Source organism: Phocoena phocoena, chromosome 2 (assembly GCF_963924675.1).
Source record: "Phocoena phocoena chromosome 2, mPhoPho1.1, whole genome shotgun sequence".
Classification (NCBI taxonomy): domain Eukaryota; kingdom Metazoa; phylum Chordata; class Mammalia; order Artiodactyla; family Phocoenidae; genus Phocoena; species Phocoena phocoena.
In genome coordinates, this window is record NC_089220.1 from 154,072,443 (window position 1) to 154,091,782 (window position 19,340).

Sequence of the window (19,340 nt, forward strand, 5' to 3'; positions counted from 1 at the left end):
GAGACTGAATGAGACGACGGAGTGGGCGGGGCGTGTGGGGCAGCTTCCGCGCAGGCGCGGTGAGGCCTGTCTGACCGACCTTCAGCAGGGCCGCAATCACCATGTTTTCTCCGGCGGGCCGAGCAGGGCTGTCGGCCTGGGCCGTGCAGCCGCAATGGTATGGCAGCTCGCGGTGGGAACGGGAGGGTTACGGCGGATGGAGGGGCTCAGGCAGGGGTCAGGGGAAGCGGGTGGAGGCGAGTGGGACGGACCCGGGGTCGCAGGGCCGGCCAGGCCCGGGTCCCGCACAGGCCCCGGAGCCCGGGCTGCAGGAAGCGCTCGGAACCGGGAAGGGCGCGCCAGGTCTCCGGAGGCGGGCTGGGGCGGGGTGAGGGCCACGAGAAGTGCTTATCTGGGACCTCGAGAGTGGGGCCTTGGGCCCAGTTAATTTGAGGGCAGTGTTGGATCCCCTCAGCTACTAAGTAAATGCTTAGGGAGCCTTTGCTGCGCGCCAGGCGGCGAGCCTCTGGGAGGCCTTACCCGGGCCCTCAAAGTCGGGGAGGGGAGGGCCCCAGGGAAGGTCCCGCGGAAGGTTAAGGTGTGCTTTTTGTCCTTGACGCCTTTTGAAACTCTCCGGTGCAGAGCGCAGTAACGCACAACGCGAACTAAGCAGCGACCTTGCAGCAGGCGCTGTGCTGGGCCCAAGTGAATAAAATAAATGCCCTCGTGGGTTGCAAAGGGGACCTTAAATATCTGTTGGCGAGGAAGGGGAAGAGACCTTGCACTATCTCGAAACCGTTGTGCTGAATCAGTAACCCTGCAAGGTCATGATATCGTCCCAATGCCCCGAGGAGGAGGAGATAGACGGACTTCTGTGCGTCATCTGTACATTGCCATGCAAGTTTTAGGGATTTTAAACATTGGTTTCCCCCCACCCCCCAGAAAAAGCATATTAGAAGGCCTAGGAATAGCCAGACAAACGTTGGTTTGTATGGTACCCTGTAATAGGATGAGATGTGATGAAGCTAGACAGAGTCTGGAAGAATTTCAGATACAGTGCTAAAGGGTTAGCTATAGACTGTAGCATTTCCCCGGTTTTACAGTAAAGGAGAATTCTAAGGAGCCACCCCACTAAACTAGATTTTTGTACCTAATTTATGAGAGGGGACTATAAAGCATTAATTAAAATAAGGATGTGTTCATTAAGCCAAAAATTTATAACAATAAAAGATTTTCAGCTTAATGAAGTAATTAAATCTGATGTGAAAAACCTACATACAAATGTTAGTGGATTTGCCTTGGAATTCAGAGTTTCTTTCTCCTAATATTGAAAGAGTATTCATGGGAAGTAAGAAGTCACCTTAGTTGGATTCTCACTGGTATAGGTTGTCCTATTTCTCAGTCACTCAGCGCACATTTGTTGGGTGCTTGCCCTAGGCCAAGTTGGCACTGTGGAAAATGCTAAAACGTGGTGAACAAATCGACATGATCCTGGTGAGCGTTGTGGGATAGTTCCTCACATGCAGTGGTGCTCTGCAAACATCACCTCTCTTTCCTTCCTTCCTTCCCATCTTGCTGTGCATTAATGTTATCTGTAAATATTTTTAGAACTTTGTTATCCAAGTTGATCTTTAAAAATGGACAGTTTCTGAAATGAGGACAAAATACATTACATAAAATTGTAAAAATAACTTTTAAAAAACCTGTAAGATCTTTTAGTAAAGAAGCATTTAAGCGCTTGCTGGGTCTGAGACAACTACTGCGTCGGATGGGGCTTAAACTGGAACCTCAGTCAGAAAATAAATGTCGAAGTCCTGACCTTACTCCCTTCGGAGTGTTAGTTTTAAATTGTTAGGTTATGAATATTCATCAAACGTCAGTTTCCACCTTGCAAGGCACATACTCTGTCCTCTTCCTTTTCATACATTCCATCACTCTAGATGCCTGCCATCTTTCCTGCCTCTTCTGCCTTTTCCCTTCCACTCCCTATAATTGCCTTTTAAATTCAGAAACTAAAGCCATCTTAATGTTTCACATGCCACAGAATTAATTTGGAAGGGAAATACGTTATACTTTTGTCTTTGCAGAACCAGAAAGAGGCATTTCCTTGGTTGTGTTTTGGTTATTGAAAGCTTTTTAAAATGCAATTTGTTGTTATAGTTTTGGTTTCAGGGAGGTTAGCATACCAACATTAACTAAACATTAGGCTTAATTAAACTTATAGTGAAGTTGTTTTAATTGTTCAGGGTGTCAGTAAAATACCCTAAATTTTTGGAAATTAAACTTTTTTTTAAAGTAGTATTTAGGAAAATGGAAATGAGAAATTTGGGGGTGGGAAAGAGTGATTTTTCTATCTCACATCAGGGGGAAATACATTTCTATTTCCTAGTGTTCCACATTGTCTAAAATGGAACTATTTTATAATAGGAAACCAGTAGGCCGTAAGTTGAACTATGGACACTGAAAAGGGGGAGAGATGGCATTTCAGGAGAGAGAAGAGAGGCCATCATCTGAGGCTGACATAGCAGATACATACTTTTAAACGTGAGGCAGCAGCCTGTAGTGTACCCGATGGAGTGGTGCCAAACTGCCCGGCTTTGAATCCTGACCACCACTCACCTGGCAGTGTGGCCTTGGGCAAGTTACTCAGTGTCTCTGTACCATTTCCTCATCTGTTAAATGGGGGTAATGCTAGTACCCCATTCATTGGATTAGTGTGAGGATTAAGTGAATCAGTATTTGTAAAGAACCAAGGACAGTGGGAAAAATGCTTGTGAGGTTCCAGATATATCAGCTGAAAAATGAAAACGAATTTATACATACACGTTCTACATAAAATGTAATGTGAGAAGGTTAGAAGCCTAACAAGACTGAATTGTGTGTCACGGTTGGTGATAAAGTTCTGGGGAGTCGCTTGGTGGAGAGGCCAGGGTCGGACTTTCACCCAGGCATTCAGTGTTAGAATTAGACATACTTCATAATTTTCTTTTCCTTTGGAATTAGTGGATGCTGCTTCTTCCTTAATTTTTATATTATTCAGCATTATACACTCCTTAAAATTCATTCAAGCTGTCTGTAATTTCTTTGAATGATACATAGTTCACCCACGAACCTGCTGTGTGATCATAGTAGATCATGGTAGTCCGCCATCTATCTGTGCGATTTGCCCTCTGCTGTATTTGATGTGTTTCTAGTTTCTCAGATAATCTCCGGAGAATTTTTTAGGACATAATGCAATTTTCCAGAACAGAAAACTGACACAGGACTTCCTTTATCTTCTCATTTGCAAAAGCTGTATATTCAGTAGAGCAGTCTGTCGCTAGAGAGAGTTCATATCAGCTCGTGGTTATTTTGCACTCAAATTGTACTTAAAAAATAACTTTGTAACACAGATAGACATGTTTAGAATTGAATGAAGTCTAAACGTGAGAGTGCTTCAAAATTGGGGAAATTAGGGTGTGTGCACAGCAGAAAGAATCACAAAAGATCCTGTATCTTCCTGCATACCTCTCACTTGGGATACGTGTGGAGACCCGAACATTCTGTGTTCATCCAGATATGGCATGCAGTTCAGATTTTGTTCCATGTGATGTGCTCTGACTAGAAACCTGTGTCAGTTAAATTGGAGTGCATGCCTAAGACCATCTATAAAGAGTGACCAGTGTCACTCTTTATAGTCTCTAAATTTAGAATGTCTGGGCAAAAAAGTTATTCCAAAAAAAGAAAATCATCCCCAAAATATTACTTTTCAAGTGCCATGATGAAAAAATGTTCATGGGATGGTCATTATGTTGATTAAGTCCGCCCTCTGAAACTAGCAGAGCTTGTCAATGTTTGACAGCTTTTATCTTTGCCTTTGGGGGATCCACTCTTAAAACCAAACCCCTAATGTTTTCCAGGTAGTCTCCTTCCTCTTATTTTCTTTATTTTTCTTTCTCCATGGCTGAGTAATACCAGTAGTAAGATACATAAGTCAAGAGATTTTTAAAAAATAACTGTTCTGGTTATGAACTTTCAGACTTACTTTTGTGCACATAAACACATAGAATCACAAAAATGGCACATCATATCTTATAGCCTGCATTTTTAGGTTATTACAGACTTTTTTTTAGTCTGTTTTTTAGTATAGTTTTAGATTTATAGAAAAATTGAGTAGCACAGAGAGTTGCATATACCCACACCCCACTCTGGACATTTTCCCCAGTCATCAACATCTTGCATTAGTGTGGAGTGTATACTACAATTAATGAACCCGTGTTGGTGCACTATTAACTAAGGTGCATAGTTTCATTAAGGACACTCATTTTGTTGTACACTTCTGTGGGTTTTGACAAATGCATAGTGACATGTGTCTTCCATTACAATATCATGCAGAATAGTTTCACTGCCCTAAAAATCTCTCCCTAAATCCTGGCAACCACTGATATTTTTATTGTTGCTATAGTTTTTTCAGTTCTGGAATGTCTTATAATTGGAATCATACAGTATGTAGCCTTTTCAGATTGGTTTCTTTCACTTAGCGATATGCAATTAAGGTTCCTCCATGTCTTTTTGTGGCTTGATGGCTCATTTATTTTTATTGCTTAATACTGCTCCAACTGTATGGATGCACCTGTCTTGTTTGTCCATTCATTCATGTATTAAAGGACATCTTGATTCCTTCCAGTTTTTGGAAGTCATGAATAAAGCTGCTATAGGAATGTGAATGCAGGTTGTCATGTAGATAAAAGTTTTCAGCTCAATTGAGTAGGTATCTAGGGGTATGATTGCTGAATCATATGTTTAAACTATGTTTAGATTTGTAAGAAGCTGCCAAAACATCTTCCAAAGTAGCCATACCATTTTGTATAACCAGTGATCAGTGAGAGTTCCTGTTACCCCACATTCTTGCCGTCATTGGTATTGTCAGTTTTTTTTTTAATTTTTGGCCTTTCTTTGGGATTTTCTATGTAGTTGATCATGTCATCTATGAACAAAGACAGCTTTATATCTTCCCTCCCAACCTGTATATGTGTTGTTTCCCTTTCTGTCTTACTGCATTAATTAGGACTTCAGTACAATGTTGAGTAGGGGTGGTGAGACAGGGCATCCTTGTCTTGTTCCCAGTCTTAGGGGGAAAGCTCCTAGGTTCTAACCATTAAACCTTAGGGGGTTTTTTTTATGGATGTTCTTTATCAGGTTGAGGAAGTTCTCCTCTATTCCTAATTTGCTGAGAGGTTTTTAATCATGAATCGGCATTTGATTTTGTCAGATCCTTTTTCTGCATCTATTGATGATACCATTTTTCTTCTTCAGTGTGTTGATGTGGTGGATTATATATTTGAATTTCGAATGATGAACAAGCCTCACATACCTGGAATAAATCCCACTTGGTCGTAATGTATAATTGTTTTTAATAACATGGTTAGATTGCATTTGCTAATATTTTGTTGAGGATTTTTGCATCTATGTTCATGAGAGATATTGTTCTCTAAATTTCATTTCTTATATAATGTCTTTATCTGGTTTTAGTATTAGGGTTATGCTGGCCTTATAGAATTAGGACATATTCCCCCTGCTTCTCGTTCTAATTCTCTTTCTTTTTCTTTTTTTTTTTTAATTTTATTTTTTTTTGGCACCAACTACCATGTCTACTGATAGTTACAAATCTGTCTCAAATCTCAGTACCTCATATGTTTCCCAGACCTGGTTAACATTTCCACTTGGTCGCATGGTTTTTTAAACTACATCAAATTCAAACTTTATAATCTCCAGGGAGATCTCCCCCACCCAGTTTTTCTCTCTTGGTTAAATGACAACAGTGTTCATTTAGGTCATTAAGTTAGAAACCTTTGGGTCAGCTTGCTCTCACATCTGGTCTCCTGTTGCTTTGCCAACCTCTCAGTCCAGGTGCTTGCCTTCTCTTGTCTGGAAGCCCCTTGTTTGGCCTCCATGTCATCAACATTTGGTATCATTTTGTGCTTTTCACTGCCATCCGAGATACCTTACTGAAAAACTAAACTGATTTGTGGGCTTAGAAACATTCATCATTTTTCCAGTACCTATAAAATAATATTTAAACTTATTAACCCAAGCTATGTCTCCAGCTTCAAAACTACATCCAGTTCCTAGGAATGCCCTCCTTAGGCCCTCCTTTATGCACAAATATATCGATTCTTCATTTCTCCCATGGAGCTTTCCAGGCCAACACAGGTACTTTATGGACTTAAGAGCTACAAGATAATGTATATTCAATAACATGTCTTCACCAGTAAGAGGAGGATCCTCTTGTAATTTATCTTTCACCAACATTACTTTTAAGTCATATCATTTTGACTTTAATGCATCAGCACTTTAAAAGACTGTAGAAAATATTTAATGTAAATTTCATGTAAATCTAAATTTGCATAAATCTTGTTTATGAGATAATAGTATGCTTCTTGTGGTCAGACACCATGTCCTGGAGCAGAGTAGCTGCTCAGTAAAGAGCTTACTGAATTGAGTTGAAAAAGTTAATTGGTTTAAATAAACTGTACTTTGACACATGTGGTCATGTTAGAATGTGTAGTTGACCCTAAGGGTTATTTGAAAAGGTTTCGGTGAACTGAGGAAGTCAGCAACAATATAGGCAAAGACATAGGGGTGGGAATAGAGCATGTGTGAATGCCATTGTAACTTCAGTGGAAGCTTTGTGTTAGATCATATAGAATGAGATCTTTTTTTTTTTTTGCGGTACCTGGGCCTCTCACTGTTGTGGCCTCTCCCGTTGCAGAGCACAGGCTCCGGACGCACAGGCTCAGCAGCCATGGCTCACGGGCCTAGCCGCTCCACGGCATGTGGGATCTTCCCGGACCGGGGCACGAACCCGTGTCCCCTGCATCGGCAGGCGGACTCTCAACCACTGCGCCACCAGGGAAGCCCTAGAATGAGATCTTTGATGATGTAGGGTTTGGTATCAATATTGAGGTATTTATGTATACACACACACACACACACACACACACACACACACACATACACATTCAGAGTCATAGATCATTTCTTTATGGGATACTCTTTAAATCAGTTTATCAACTTTGAAAGTTTTTCTTTGAGCTATTTTTCAAAAAACTAAAATGTTTTTTACCACCTTTATTCTCAGGATCCAAGTTCGAAATATGGCAACCTTGAAAGATAGTAAGTACTTTATCACAATATGTGAATTAAGAAAAACTAAACTTTGACAGATAAAAATGTGCTGCTTTAGCCCATTTACGTATTTGGTCAAAATGGACACAGTGAATCTATGTCATCTCTGTGCGGCATTGAACTTGTTTTGGAAAAGACCCATGTGAGGTGACACATGGTTGTTGATTCTGTTGTCTGTAGAATGATAATGATATAACTAGAAAAAACTACTGTGTGTGTGTATAAAATGTTACGGAATATGTGGCAAAAGGCCATTTTCAGTACCATTTAGTTTTAAATACATAATTTATTGATACTATTATGTTGCCGTTTTGCTTGTCCTCTCCAGGTAGCACAAGGTCTGAGTTATTGGTACTCTAACATTAAGCCTAGTTTAGCAGCTGCTATTAATTGAAGGTCTAACTGCTAATTATTCTACCTTGAAGTTTAGGAAAATATTTCGATAAATTCACAAATGAAATGGTAACTCCTTTATCTTAACACAGCACTTCTATTTTTCAGTTACCAGGCGACTAAAATCAATCAAAAACATCCAGAAAATTACCAAGTCTATGAAAATGGTAGCAGCAGCGAAATATGCCCGAGCTGAGAGGGAGCTGAAACCAGCCCGCGTGTATGGAATAGGATCCTTGGGTAAGAGGAGAGTGCAGTCACAAATTACGAAGTACCGTTTAACCTAGAGATGACTGTTCAGGACTCATCTGTCCTGAGTACTTCCAGGCCCCCATCTATCACAGCAGCCCTGTGCGGGTGGGGACCGTCAGAGCTCCTGCTTTGCAGATAGGAAAAACTGAAGCCCAGTGCAGTTATAACTACACCTCTGTGACTTGGCATCTGAGCCTCTCTATTTGTTAACCACTGTATGTGATCGTGTTCACTTTTAAGATATTCTGAAATTTTTCCTAGATTATTAAATACACCATCAAAAGAACTTGGAAGTTTAGTGCATTAGACTCGAATGCTTGATTTCTTCCTGTTACACTGTGATGTGATCTTTTAAGACTGCAGGGTGGGGAGGGGGTGCCCTGCAGTGGAAGGTGACTGGGTAGTCATGGATATGACTCTGAGTACATGAGTGGAATGTTTAAACATCAACTGTAAAGAGGGAGAAATTTGCTTATTTCCAAATTGAAGAAAAGATGTATCTGTATCATCTGTGTGTTAATGCCTCCATGTATTACATATAAATTACCTTGTGCAGTAGTTTTCTTGTGCTCTTCATATTTTTTAAGCATGCATTTTTAGCATGCTTTTTTTAATCAGTGTTTCTGTTGTTTTTTTTTTTTTGGCTCCATTGGGTCTTCGTTGCTGCGCGCGGGCTTCTAATTGCGGTGGCTTCTCTTGTTGGGAAGCACGGGCTCTAAGCACGCAGCCTTTGGTAGTTGCGGCACACAGACTCAGTAGTTGTGGCTCGCGGGCTCTAGAGTGCAGGCTCAGTAGTGAGGCACACGGGCTTAGTTGCTCCGTGGCATGTGGGATCTTCCTGGACCAGGGCTCAAATCTGTGTCCCCCTGCATTGTCAGGCAGATTCTTAACCACTGCGCTACTAGGGTAGTCCAATCAGTTTTTTTATATATAAATTTATTTATTTTATTTATGTTTATTTTTGGCTGCATTGGGTTTTTGTTGCTGCGCGTGGGCTTTCTCTAGTTGCAGCGAGCAGGGGCTACTCTTTGTTGCAGTGTGCGGGCTTCTCTTGTTGTGGAGCACGGGCTCTAGGCGCGTGGGCTTCAGTAGTTGTGGCTCACAGGCTCTGGAGCGCAAGCTCAGTAGTTGTGGCACACGGGCTTAGTTGCTCTGCAGCATGTGGGATCTTCCCGAACCAGGGCTCAAACCCATGTCCCCTGCATTGGCAGGCAGATTCTTAACCACTGCGCCACCAGGGAAGCCCTAGCATGCTTTTTTTTAAGCATGCTCTAAAGAAACTTCTGTATGAGAAAACGATAGGGCGCTAGGCTTCAGTGGAAATGCCTCCTTGCTTTAAAAATGCCATATTTAGGGAATTTCCTGGCGGTCCAGTGGTTAGGACTTGGCACTCTTATTGCCAGGGTTCGGGTTAGATCCCTGGTTGCGGAACTAAGATCCTGCAGGCTGTGTGGTGCAGCCAAAAAAAAAACCCAGCCATATTCAGCTTTTCCTAGGAGGCATAATGGAGACTTGCTAGGTTAGGGTTAGCAGTCATTAACAACCCCAGCCGTTTGCTCTCCTGAGTCCTGTTCTATAACCAGCAAAATACTGAGCACCTAGTTAGCGGCCCGGTAGAGGTTGATAAATTACTCTAGCCTATTCCTATGAAAAGGTGAAAGTCATTCACTGTTCACCTTTCATGCTGAAATGAATAAGTGTAATAAATTTGTTTCCCCTCAAAACTCTATAACCACAAAACTATCGAATAAGGAAATTGACTCAGATATCTAATTATAGTATTTGTGGTGTGATATTAAAAATTCAAGTCAAGGCTGCCATTCAGCTTCTAAGTCCTTCAAACTAAAAAAATACTAACTGCTAGATATTAAATGGCTAATCATTTAAAATATTTAAGAACTTTAAAATAGACATTTTATGCTGTACAATATAAAACATATAAAGAGACTGAAAAGGAATATTTTCTCCACTTCCCTAAACTTTGGAGTTGAGTATTTACCTCTCTCTGCTTTTTATGGAGGGTCCTCAGGTATTGAAATTGAGAATCACTGCTCTATACTGAAAAAGGCGATAGCAGGACTTTTGTTGAAGTGGGGAATGTGGCAGCCGTGAAGATGCACTTTGTAACTAGAGTGAGCACAGCTGCTGAATCGTCCTGTGTTTTTGCACCTAAGCCATGCTTCCCACGGGCTGCTCCTGGCCAGCACCTGAGCACAGATGGGATACTCAGGTAGGCGTGTTCTTGGGAGACTTGGGGCTCCCTGGCAGCCTCGCTGAACTTTCCCTCAACTGTACAACAGTCCAGGAAGCTGCCACCGCACCTTTCATCCCACTGGTCAGACTGGCATCCTGGTGTGATGGCTATTCTGACCTCCTTGCTATTTTCTCTCACAGGCATTTCCCCAGTAAAATCCATGTATATTTTATCCTATTTAAACACCTCTTGCCTTCTGCTTCTTGGAAGACCAACAAAGTGAGGTTGTTAGTAATACCAAAAATAGGGACTTCCCTGACGGTCCAGTGGTTAGGACTCTGCGCTTCCACTGCAGGGGACACGGGTTTGATCCCTGGTCCTGCAAGCCACGCAGCCCAGCAAAAATAAATAAATAGAAAATAAAATGGCATCCATCATTTTAATGTCAGCAGTTTTCATAAAAGCTTGCTGTGTAGATTATATGAGCATTTCAGTAAATGTTTGTTTTCTGCTTTTTTGGTTGTACACTGAAGATCTGTGTTCTTTAGAAATTTGGCAAGTCTAGAGAAGTTGGTACTTCTATAAGTCTGGCCTTTTTACAAGTTCTTTAATTGTGCTAGCGATTTCTTTTAGTCAGTACTTAAGATAATTTGGCCCTTAGGAACCTCTGTCTTAATAGAGATTTAAACCTTTATGGTTTTTAGCCTGATTGTAAATGAAATACGTGCACAGACACTTGATTATATTGAGGCATCATTTTGTAAATTAGGGTTATTGCTGTACGTAGTGTAATTACACATACATTTTTTTTTTAAGCTCTGTATGAAAAGGCTGATATTAAGGTGCCTGAAGACAAGAAGAAACATCTCCTTATCGGTGTGTCCTCAGACCGAGGGCTTTGTGGTGCTATTCATTCCTCGATTGCTAAACACTTAAAGAGTGAGGTGGCCAGTCTCACGGCAGCTGGGAAAGAAGTTAAGATTGTTGGAGTTGGTGATAAGCTCAGGAGTATACTTCACAGGTAATTTAAGTATATATTGTTTATGTTTAAAAGGCTGCAAGAATGAATAAAGGGAAGTTTCTTTGATAGTCTATTTAAGCAAGGTGTCTTTTTTTGGTTACCATTTTATACACAGAGGTTTGGTTTTGTTTTGAATTTTTTTCCAGAATATAGTAGAATGGATAGATTTCCCCTGTTTTCTATTTATCTTTTGTTTTTCCTTCTTCCAGACCATAAATGGAATACAGTAGGAATATCAGAAGCTATGGGTTTTTGTTTTGGGGGACGTTTTTCAGTGTTTTTTTTTTTAACGAGGACCCTAAGGAGCTCTCACAGCCGAGAAATGCCAGAAATGAATGACAGCTGATTAGGGCTGGAAGGAGAGAAGTAAAGGCAGAGAGAAATGCAAGACAGGAAGGGCCTGGTGTTAGTCCTTAGTTCTTGGCAGGTGCTGAAGGAAAGGGACAGTCACGATAATGCAGGGGCACCTTAATTCAGTGAACAACCCCGCCCCCCTCAAAAAAGCTTGATCCATAGTGAGCGTGTTTTTTCCTTGTTCTCTGTTCTTTCAGCAGAAGTATTCTGTTAAACTATTTTATGTGACCTCTTCATTTTCTTGTAGGACTCATTCTAACCAGTTTCTGGTGACATTCAAAGAAGTGGGGAGAAGGCCCCCTACCTTTGGGGATGCGTCGGTCATTGCCCTTGAACTGTTAAATTCTGGATATGAATTTGATGAAGGGTCTATCATCTTTAACCGATTCAGGCAAGAAAAATGTTGAAATCTAAGCTTTTTTATGTTTATGTTCAGATTTTTCAATTAAGTAAATGTCTACTTAACAGTTTAAAATTATACTTTCGGAATTTACATTTGCTTTGCCGTTTCTAGGTCTGTCATCTCCTACAAGACAGAAGAAAAGCCCATCTTTTCCCTTGGTACCATTGCAAGTGCTGGTAAGTAGGTTTTGTATGACAAGTATTTTTCCTATAGAAAGGAGAGATTTGTACATTTAGGAAAACAGTGATTGTCCGGGTGGCTTTTTTTCAGCAGTAACAAAAATGACGTTGGGCTGTTTATCACCATCTATTAGTGGCTTCCATGAAATCATAAACATTTATTGTTTGACAACTCTTACTGCATTCTTTCATTAATTTAATAAATAAATATCCATTGAAGGCCATCGTTAGATATGATTTCTGTCCTTGGAGGTTGAAAAACTAAGCTAGAATGATCTGTTGGCTTTGCAATCTGTGTGTGGGAGCCCTCCCTAACCACAAAACAGACGCTCTAGAATAGAGGTTTGAACGCTATTCACAACTAATATACATTGAACAACTCAGTTCTCTTATTTTGCTGTTTAAACAAAGTGATCATTGCTCAGTGATGCATCCTGGAAATAATACTCAGGAACTGATTTTATTTTCCCTTTCTGTATATTAGATTTCTCCTGTAATGGGTGTATAACTTTTACATTTTTTTTTTAAATAAATCTATTTATTTTTTGGCTGCGTTGGGTCTTCATTGCTGCAAGTGGGCTTTCTCTAGTTGAGGCAGGCAGCAGCTACACTTCGTTGCAGTGCGCGGGCTTCTCATTGCAGTGGCTTCTCTTGCTGTGGAGCATGGGCTCTAGGCGCACGGGTTTCTGTAGTTGCGACGCATGGGCTCAGTAGCTGTGGCTCATGGGCTCTAGAGCGCAGGCTCAGTAGTTGTGGCGCACGGGCTTAGTTGCTCCGCGGCATGTGGGATCTTCCCGGACCAGGGCTCGAACCTGTGTCCCCTGCCTTGGCAGGTGGATTCTTAACCACTGCGCCACCAGGGAAGTCCCTATCACGTTTACATTTTAACGTCTTAGAAATTGGGATGCTTCTACCAGTCAATGGCATGTCATTTTCAATTGGCTATGTTATTTTCTTTCTTCATGGTACATAAAATAGCAGTTATAATCCACCGCATCTTAAATGTGATGAAATCCAGTACTGCCTCAGCACTTTACACTAATGAGTGAATTTTCAAGTCTGCTGCTACGTTTCCACTGCCTAATTACTAAAATGCACAGCAGCCTCTTAACTCTTCCTCTCCCACATTCTCAGAAAAGCTTTCCCTCCCGTATTTTCCTGAAACTTTCAGATTTCCCCAATGATCAGATGGCTGAAATGGGATTTTTATATTACACTATACGAGTCTCAGTTCTTTCCTTAATTTCTTTATTGAAAAACGCAGTCACTGACTGTTGGGTGGCTTCGTGCCCAGCACGCTGCTAGATACCATCCAAAGGATTTGTATCCGTGAAATGTGGTGCTGTTACTTTAAATATGGACTTCTTAAGTTTTATGAAGTTAAGCATTTGAAGTAGAATATCAAATGCTTTGTTTACACATCGTATTTTGCTGAAAATCTGTTATCTATAGTATGGAAATAGATGAAGATTTTAGAACTGAGTCCTTTAACCAATCTTACGTTGACTTCTCTGTAATTATAAAGAGTTTTTCTACCAGGAAGCTGTCTTGATTAAATCAGTCTTTGTGCTGTATCGCTTCAGAGAAATCCATGGCTTGTTTTAACAGAGAGCATGAGTATCTATGATGATATTGATGCTGACGTGCTGCAGAATTACCAAGAATACAGCCTGGCCAACATCATCTACTACTCTCTGAAGGAATCCACCACGAGTGAGCAGAGTGCCAGGATGACGGCCATGGACAATGCCAGCAAGAATGCTTGTAAGCGCTGAGAGAATTCCCTTGCGGAAAGCAGCATGAAGACCCTCACGTCAAAAGGCATTAGCGATTCTGGAAGTGGACCAGGAAGCAGGAGAGCTGGGGTCTAGTCCTGGGCTCTGCCACCGATTCTGTGAGGATAGAAAAATTATATTCTCTGCCTTAAAGGAAGTAATATCTTACTTGGTACGCAGTAAGTGTGCAGGTACTTTGAAAAGGTATCTCGTGGAAGAAACAAAACTACCTTCATAAAATTTTTTGAGTGGCCAGTTTGGGTACCCAAAAGGAAACAGAGTCTTATTTTTGAATTAAGCAACACACGTCTATAAATGAGTTAGTGAAAAAGGTATTCTTTTCTAGTTGTAGATCTTGTTGTCTTTTGTTCCGTTTGTAGCTGAGATGATTGACAAATTGACTTTGACGTTCAATCGCACCCGCCAAGCTGTCATCACCAAGGAGCTGATTGAAATCATCTCCGGTGCTGCAGCTCTGTAAGTAACCGTGCGTCACCCTCAGACTCCGTGTCTCATCTGTGCCTGCTAGTTTAGCCTTTGCATGTTTAAGTTTTCTGTTTTGTTTTGTCTGTTAACGATGAAATGATCCATTGCTTGTTTCCTTAATCGTAGAACATAAAGTTTGATGAAAATGAGATCTCTGGTGTATTTGGATTGTCTCAGCTGAAGTACTCAGGCTTCGTTTCTTCTTAGAAATTAGTATATTGCTAGCTTTCACTTTCTTCAAGTTTCAGGAATAAGGACGTGAATAATTCAGTATCATTTATACTGAGTGATAAATATGCAGTATCATTCATAAAATCTGTCTTTGAAACTTAAAATATTATAAATCAGGCTTTCTGAGTTACAGGACTGGTTTGGGGTTGGGTTTTATATAAATCTGCAGATCATTGAATGGTAGTTGGGTCCAGGAATTTTTAAATTAAGTTTTCTGTATCCGTACTGTCATAAGGAGTTCTTAAAATACCGCTTTCCTCAAGAAAACGTCTTGGTTGTCTAGCTAGATATGTTAATGTTTGTGAAACCACGGTTACGATAATGGGAATTCTGTTTTAAAAATTATTAAATTGAACACCCATTATATGCCTCATACAGTGCTAGGCACGGTGTTGAAGGACGTGATCCTTTCTTCCAAGGCATTTACGTGCTAATAGGATAAGGAAAAAATGCAGATAATTATGCTGAAAGATAAAATGGGTTGTAAGTTTTCTTTGACTCATTCTCTCTCACCTCCTGCTAATTGGTCACCGAGTTCTGTAAATTTTACCTTCTAAATATCCCTTGACCCTTTCCCCTTTATGCCCTCTTCACGCAGATCCTTGTCATTTCTCTCCCAAATTAAAAAATGTATTTTTTGAGTGGCACATATGTTTTTTTCCCTGAAATGCCATCCTTCCCCTGCACCCTTGATTGTACATCTGACTCTTTTTATCCTTCCTAACGGAGCTGGGGTAATCCTTTCTTCCAGAAATCCCCCCTTCCTGGTTTGAGTGGGGCAGCCTCCTGTGCTTCCCTTCATCATAGCACTTACACTGTTTTACTAGGAATTGCCCTTTTGTTTGTCTGTCCTCCTGCGGCTTGGGACAGGGAGTGTCTCGTTCAGTCTTATAGCCCCATCACCTGGCACATACTTCCTCAGTAAATATTTGTAGAGTGAATGAATGACGTGCCATGAATATATACATTTTTTTTAATATACTTATTTGTTTTTATTTTTGGTTGTGTTGGGTCTTTGTTGCTGTGCACGGGCTTTCTCTAGTTGCGGTGAGCGGGGGCTACTCTTCGTTGCGGTGCACGGGCTTCTCAGTGTCGTGGCTTCACTTGTTGCGGAACGTGGGCTCTAGAGTGTAGGCTCAGTAGTTGTGGCGCACGGGCTTAGTTGCTCCGCGGCATGTGGGATCTTCCCAGGCCAAGGGTTGAACCCCTGTCCCCTGCATTGGCAGGAGGATTCTTAACCACTGCACCACCAGGGAAGCCCGCCATAAATATATTAAGACCTGGAAGTTCAGCAGAGAGAGAAGTAACGTTTTATTGGGTATGTGAAAACGTGAATCCAGCTTTAAGAATCAGGGAAAGGTTTATCACTACGATGACATTTAAGTTGGTCCTTTTGTCTCTGGAGGATAGAAATGGGCAGAATGCTGGAGACACAAATAAACTGGTTGAGACTGTTTTATAAGTGTTGGTTGGATCCAGCAGCCTTCCTTCTCTTATTTTGCTTTGGAGCATGAGTTTAAGACTAATCCATCTCTCAGCCTGGTCACTACTGCTCTGTTAACATCAGAGTCCAGTGCAGTGATGAGCGGCCCTGCCGCTTACCAGCTTGATAGACGTGGTTAAGATACTCTCCCTGCAACGCAGTTGTTTTCTATGACATGGGGGCTAATACAGGGATTAAATAAGTGTATTATTCGTGTCCTCCTTGCTGTACTTCCTACTGCTGGAGCCACGCTGACGACTTCTTGGGTGGCGTGCATGCAGAGGCCTGGGGGAAAGTTTGGACTGCGCTCTGAAGGTCTGGGAGCTGTGAGATGTGGAGAGCCAGGAAAAGAGGAATGAATGCTCGGAATAGACCGAGGCTACAGCCTCTGCAGAATTGAGGACCAGGCTCTTTCTTGATTAGGAATGCGGGGACTTGGCTGAAAAGTAGCAAAACCAGAGAAATGAGGAGAGGGAGATTGGGATATGAAGACCAAGAATTTTAAAAAGAACTCAAATAACTGGAAATTGACTAGTTTTCGTTTTCTAGAAAGGCAGTCTAAATCCTTTATTGCAAGTTAGCTGTGCAGCCCCATGGTAGATTATTTATATGAATGGACTTGCATGCTCTGTAACCTGTCAGCTCTTCTGCTTAAAGGCTTTAATGCAAACACATTTGGCTCTTTGGTAATAATATAAAAGGCATTAATAAACCATAATATTTGAGGTACCAAATATTTAGTTGCTAGCCTAAAATTTTTTAATGTATTGTATGCTGTTTATAGAAAAGTTGTGGTTTAAAGTATGCTTTCATAGTCCTGCCTACTTGCATGAACATAGTTTTATTGCTTCTAACCAGATTCAAGTCTGACCTTTTGTAACAATCATTGAATCTGTTTTAAGGGAATATTTTGGTAAGTATTTATGTGATATACTCAAGGTAGTGAGTGAGGAAGTGGGCTTTCTTAGTCAGAAATTGTAAATGATTAACCAGCATGGATTGTTTCTTGACCTGCTTGTTTTGTGTTTGTCTTTTTCTTCTAATATAATAACCCAGGGACTAATGAAATTCGAGTTTCATCCTCAGACAAGAGGTAAAGTGGTAATATTTCACACACTCTCCCCTACCCCGTCAGAAAAGAAACCCGGTCAGATAGAACTGAAGGTAATTCGGCAACAGTGAAACTGATTCCCTGAGAGATGAGATGGCCAGGCCATTAGAGCAGCAGCCAGATGGTGGGAGTATGTGGGTGATGTTAGTGGGCTTTTTTTTTCTTCTTAGATATATTAAATAAACTGTAAGGATAAAGAATTAGCATTCTTGGGACCTCTCTGGTGGTCCAGTGGTTGGGACTCCACGCTTCCACTGTGGGGGACACGGGTTCGATCCCCGGTCAGGGAACTAGGATCCCACATGGCTCATGGTGAGGCCAAAAAGAAAAAAAAAGAAAAAAGAATTAGCATGCTTTTGAGTTATTAAATACAGGCTGGTGAGGAGCAGTGGTTCTCAAATTTTCTGGTCTCAGAACGCTTTGATATCTGACTTCACAGAGGATAGCTCAGTTCTCTCCACTTCTGTATTCATTCTGTCCTGATATTACACGTCGCATAGCCTCTGGAAAACTCCACCGTGTGCACCTGAAAATGAGAATAAAATAGGCAAGTAACATTGTTATAAAAATAGTTTTGCCCTCACGGACCCCATGAAAGGGTCACCAGACCAAAATTTGAGAACCACTGGTGTAGAGTAGCATTTTATTATGTAGAGTCAGTTCTTTAAGTCCCACCGAAATATGTATTATATCTTGACATCTTTATTTGTTCTGTACTTTTATTTTTCAGGTAAAGAAGATTCAGCCAGCTGATTTTGTTTTTAGCTTACTGCTGTCCTTGTCAGAAGAAATTGTTGGTCCACTGTTTAAATTGGTAAAGACAGCGAGATATTTGTAAATTATCTTACAATAAATGACTCACCATAAGAAAATCACTGTCTTTTCTTATTATATGAGAACAGCAGCTTTCCAAATGAGATCTTAAAACACTTAAAAATATTAACATGCTACTATTAAGAAGATAGTTGAAGAGGCTCCTCTGATTTTGTGGTTGCCTAACAGCCGTGGAAAGCCTGGCCTCCGTGGGGTCAGAGTGGAAGGAAGAGGCACCAGGCCACAACCCCAGCCCAGGCACCTGGGCGCCACACCTTCATAGAACAGCCAGCACAGGGAAGCAAACGCGCTGTCCAGGTCATCTGCTGTTTCTCACGTGCACGGTGTAGAATTTCAGGCACATACTAAATCTAAATAAATTTTTAAATCTTTTCCAAGGACTGAGAAACATTTCAGTAGGATATTTACTCCATATTCGCATTTAGATAACCATTAAGATTGGGCGCGTGAGCTATTCCACACAGCGAGCTGGCCATGCCAAACAAAGTGACAGGGTTTTTTCCTATTTATTTAAAAGATGGCTTAGGGGTTTTTATTGCAAAAGTAGTACAGGAATTACAAAAGACTGTAGAACTATAAAAAAAATACAAAGCCCATTCTCACTTAACACTTTATATTACTCTTTTAAAAAACATTAAATACATGCATATGCTGTTATTTTGCCAATAACTATTCATAAAAATGAACAATAAGTGATACAAAAATGGATTAGCAACCACAAACCTGTAAAGAGCAGTGTTGCCACTTTAAGAAGAAGGCTGCCAGGGAAAGAAACTGAACAGAATCTCAGGGTCATTTTCTAGCTTCCCTGAAATGTTACAAGAGGCATTTTGATTTTTGAGCCTTTGTGACATTTGTTTTTCTCTGAAGGCTTATAGGTCTTTACCTGTGTTGCTCTGAAATGTCACAAGGATAATTGTTAATAAGCATCCTTGGGGAAGTGTTTGCACACTTGGGCGAGTACTTCTGTGTTCTTAATTTTCGGAAGTGGAATCAATGACTCAGACTATGTACATTTTTTAATTCAATAGACACTGCCAAATAGCTCTCAAAAAAGGTGGTAAACTTGTGCTAACTGTATAAAATTGATTTCCTCTACTCGCTGAGACTGTCTATCTTTTAATCTTTAATGATCTGATGGGTGAAAAGACAATAGACTACTCATTCATTGCCCATTTTTTTAAGTGAGTTTTTCTCTTTTTCTCATGGAAACATAAGAGTTCTTTGCCTATGAGTGACATCAGCTCATTTGTGTTGCAAATTAATTTGTGTTAGAAAGTTTGCACTTCGGCTACTTTCTTGCAGGTGCAGCATGGGGTCTTGAGAAATAAAACTAAGCAAGGATTTAACTTTACCAGTCACACGAGTGTTCGATGTATAGAGCAGTGGCTAAGAGCATAAACTTGGGGCAAACTGGGTTGGAATCCCAGTTCAGCCCTTAACCAGCTGTGTTGACATTGGGCAAGTTACTTAATCTT

At 40.9% G+C, this 19,340-nt stretch overlaps 1 protein-coding gene across 2 annotated transcripts; it reads left to right on the forward strand.

The window, feature by feature from the left end:
* The first annotated feature begins 42 nt into the window (after positions 1 to 42).
* Positions 43 to 17,900, forward strand: ATP5F1C (ATP synthase F1 subunit gamma). 2 transcript variants are annotated; one of them, XM_065871288.1, is made up of 10 exons: positions 43 to 157; positions 7,100 to 7,134; positions 7,648 to 7,779; positions 10,802 to 11,006; positions 11,608 to 11,751; positions 11,875 to 11,939; positions 13,551 to 13,706; positions 14,098 to 14,194; positions 16,974 to 17,010; positions 17,759 to 17,900. In XM_065871288.1, the coding sequence occupies exons 1-9, from the start codon at positions 102 to 104 to the stop codon at positions 16,978 to 16,980; spliced, it is 897 nt and encodes a 298-aa protein (XP_065727360.1). In that variant the 5' UTR covers positions 43 to 101; the 3' UTR covers positions 16,981 to 17,010; positions 17,759 to 17,900. The 2 variants fall into 2 exon arrangements, with proteins under 2 accessions (XP_065727360.1, XP_065727362.1); XM_065871290.1 differs by lacking the exons at positions 16,974 to 17,010; positions 17,759 to 17,900 and having other exon boundaries at positions 102 to 157; positions 14,098 to 14,198.
* Positions 17,901 to 19,340: the final 1,440 nt, after the last annotated feature.

Excerpts from the sequence above, each read along its gene's own strand:
- ATP5F1C (XM_065871288.1), top strand. The coding sequence starts at position 102 with ATGTTTTCTCCGGCGGGCCGAGCAGGGCTGTCGGCCTGGGCCGTGCAG. Across the intron at positions 7,780-10,801 it reads GTATGGAATAGGATCCTTGG|CTCTGTATGAAAAGGCTGAT; the intron begins GTAAGAGGAGAG and ends TTTTTTTTTAAG. Across the intron at positions 13,707-14,097 it reads CAATGCCAGCAAGAATGCTT|CTGAGATGATTGACAAATTG; the intron begins GTAAGCGCTGAG and ends TTCCGTTTGTAG.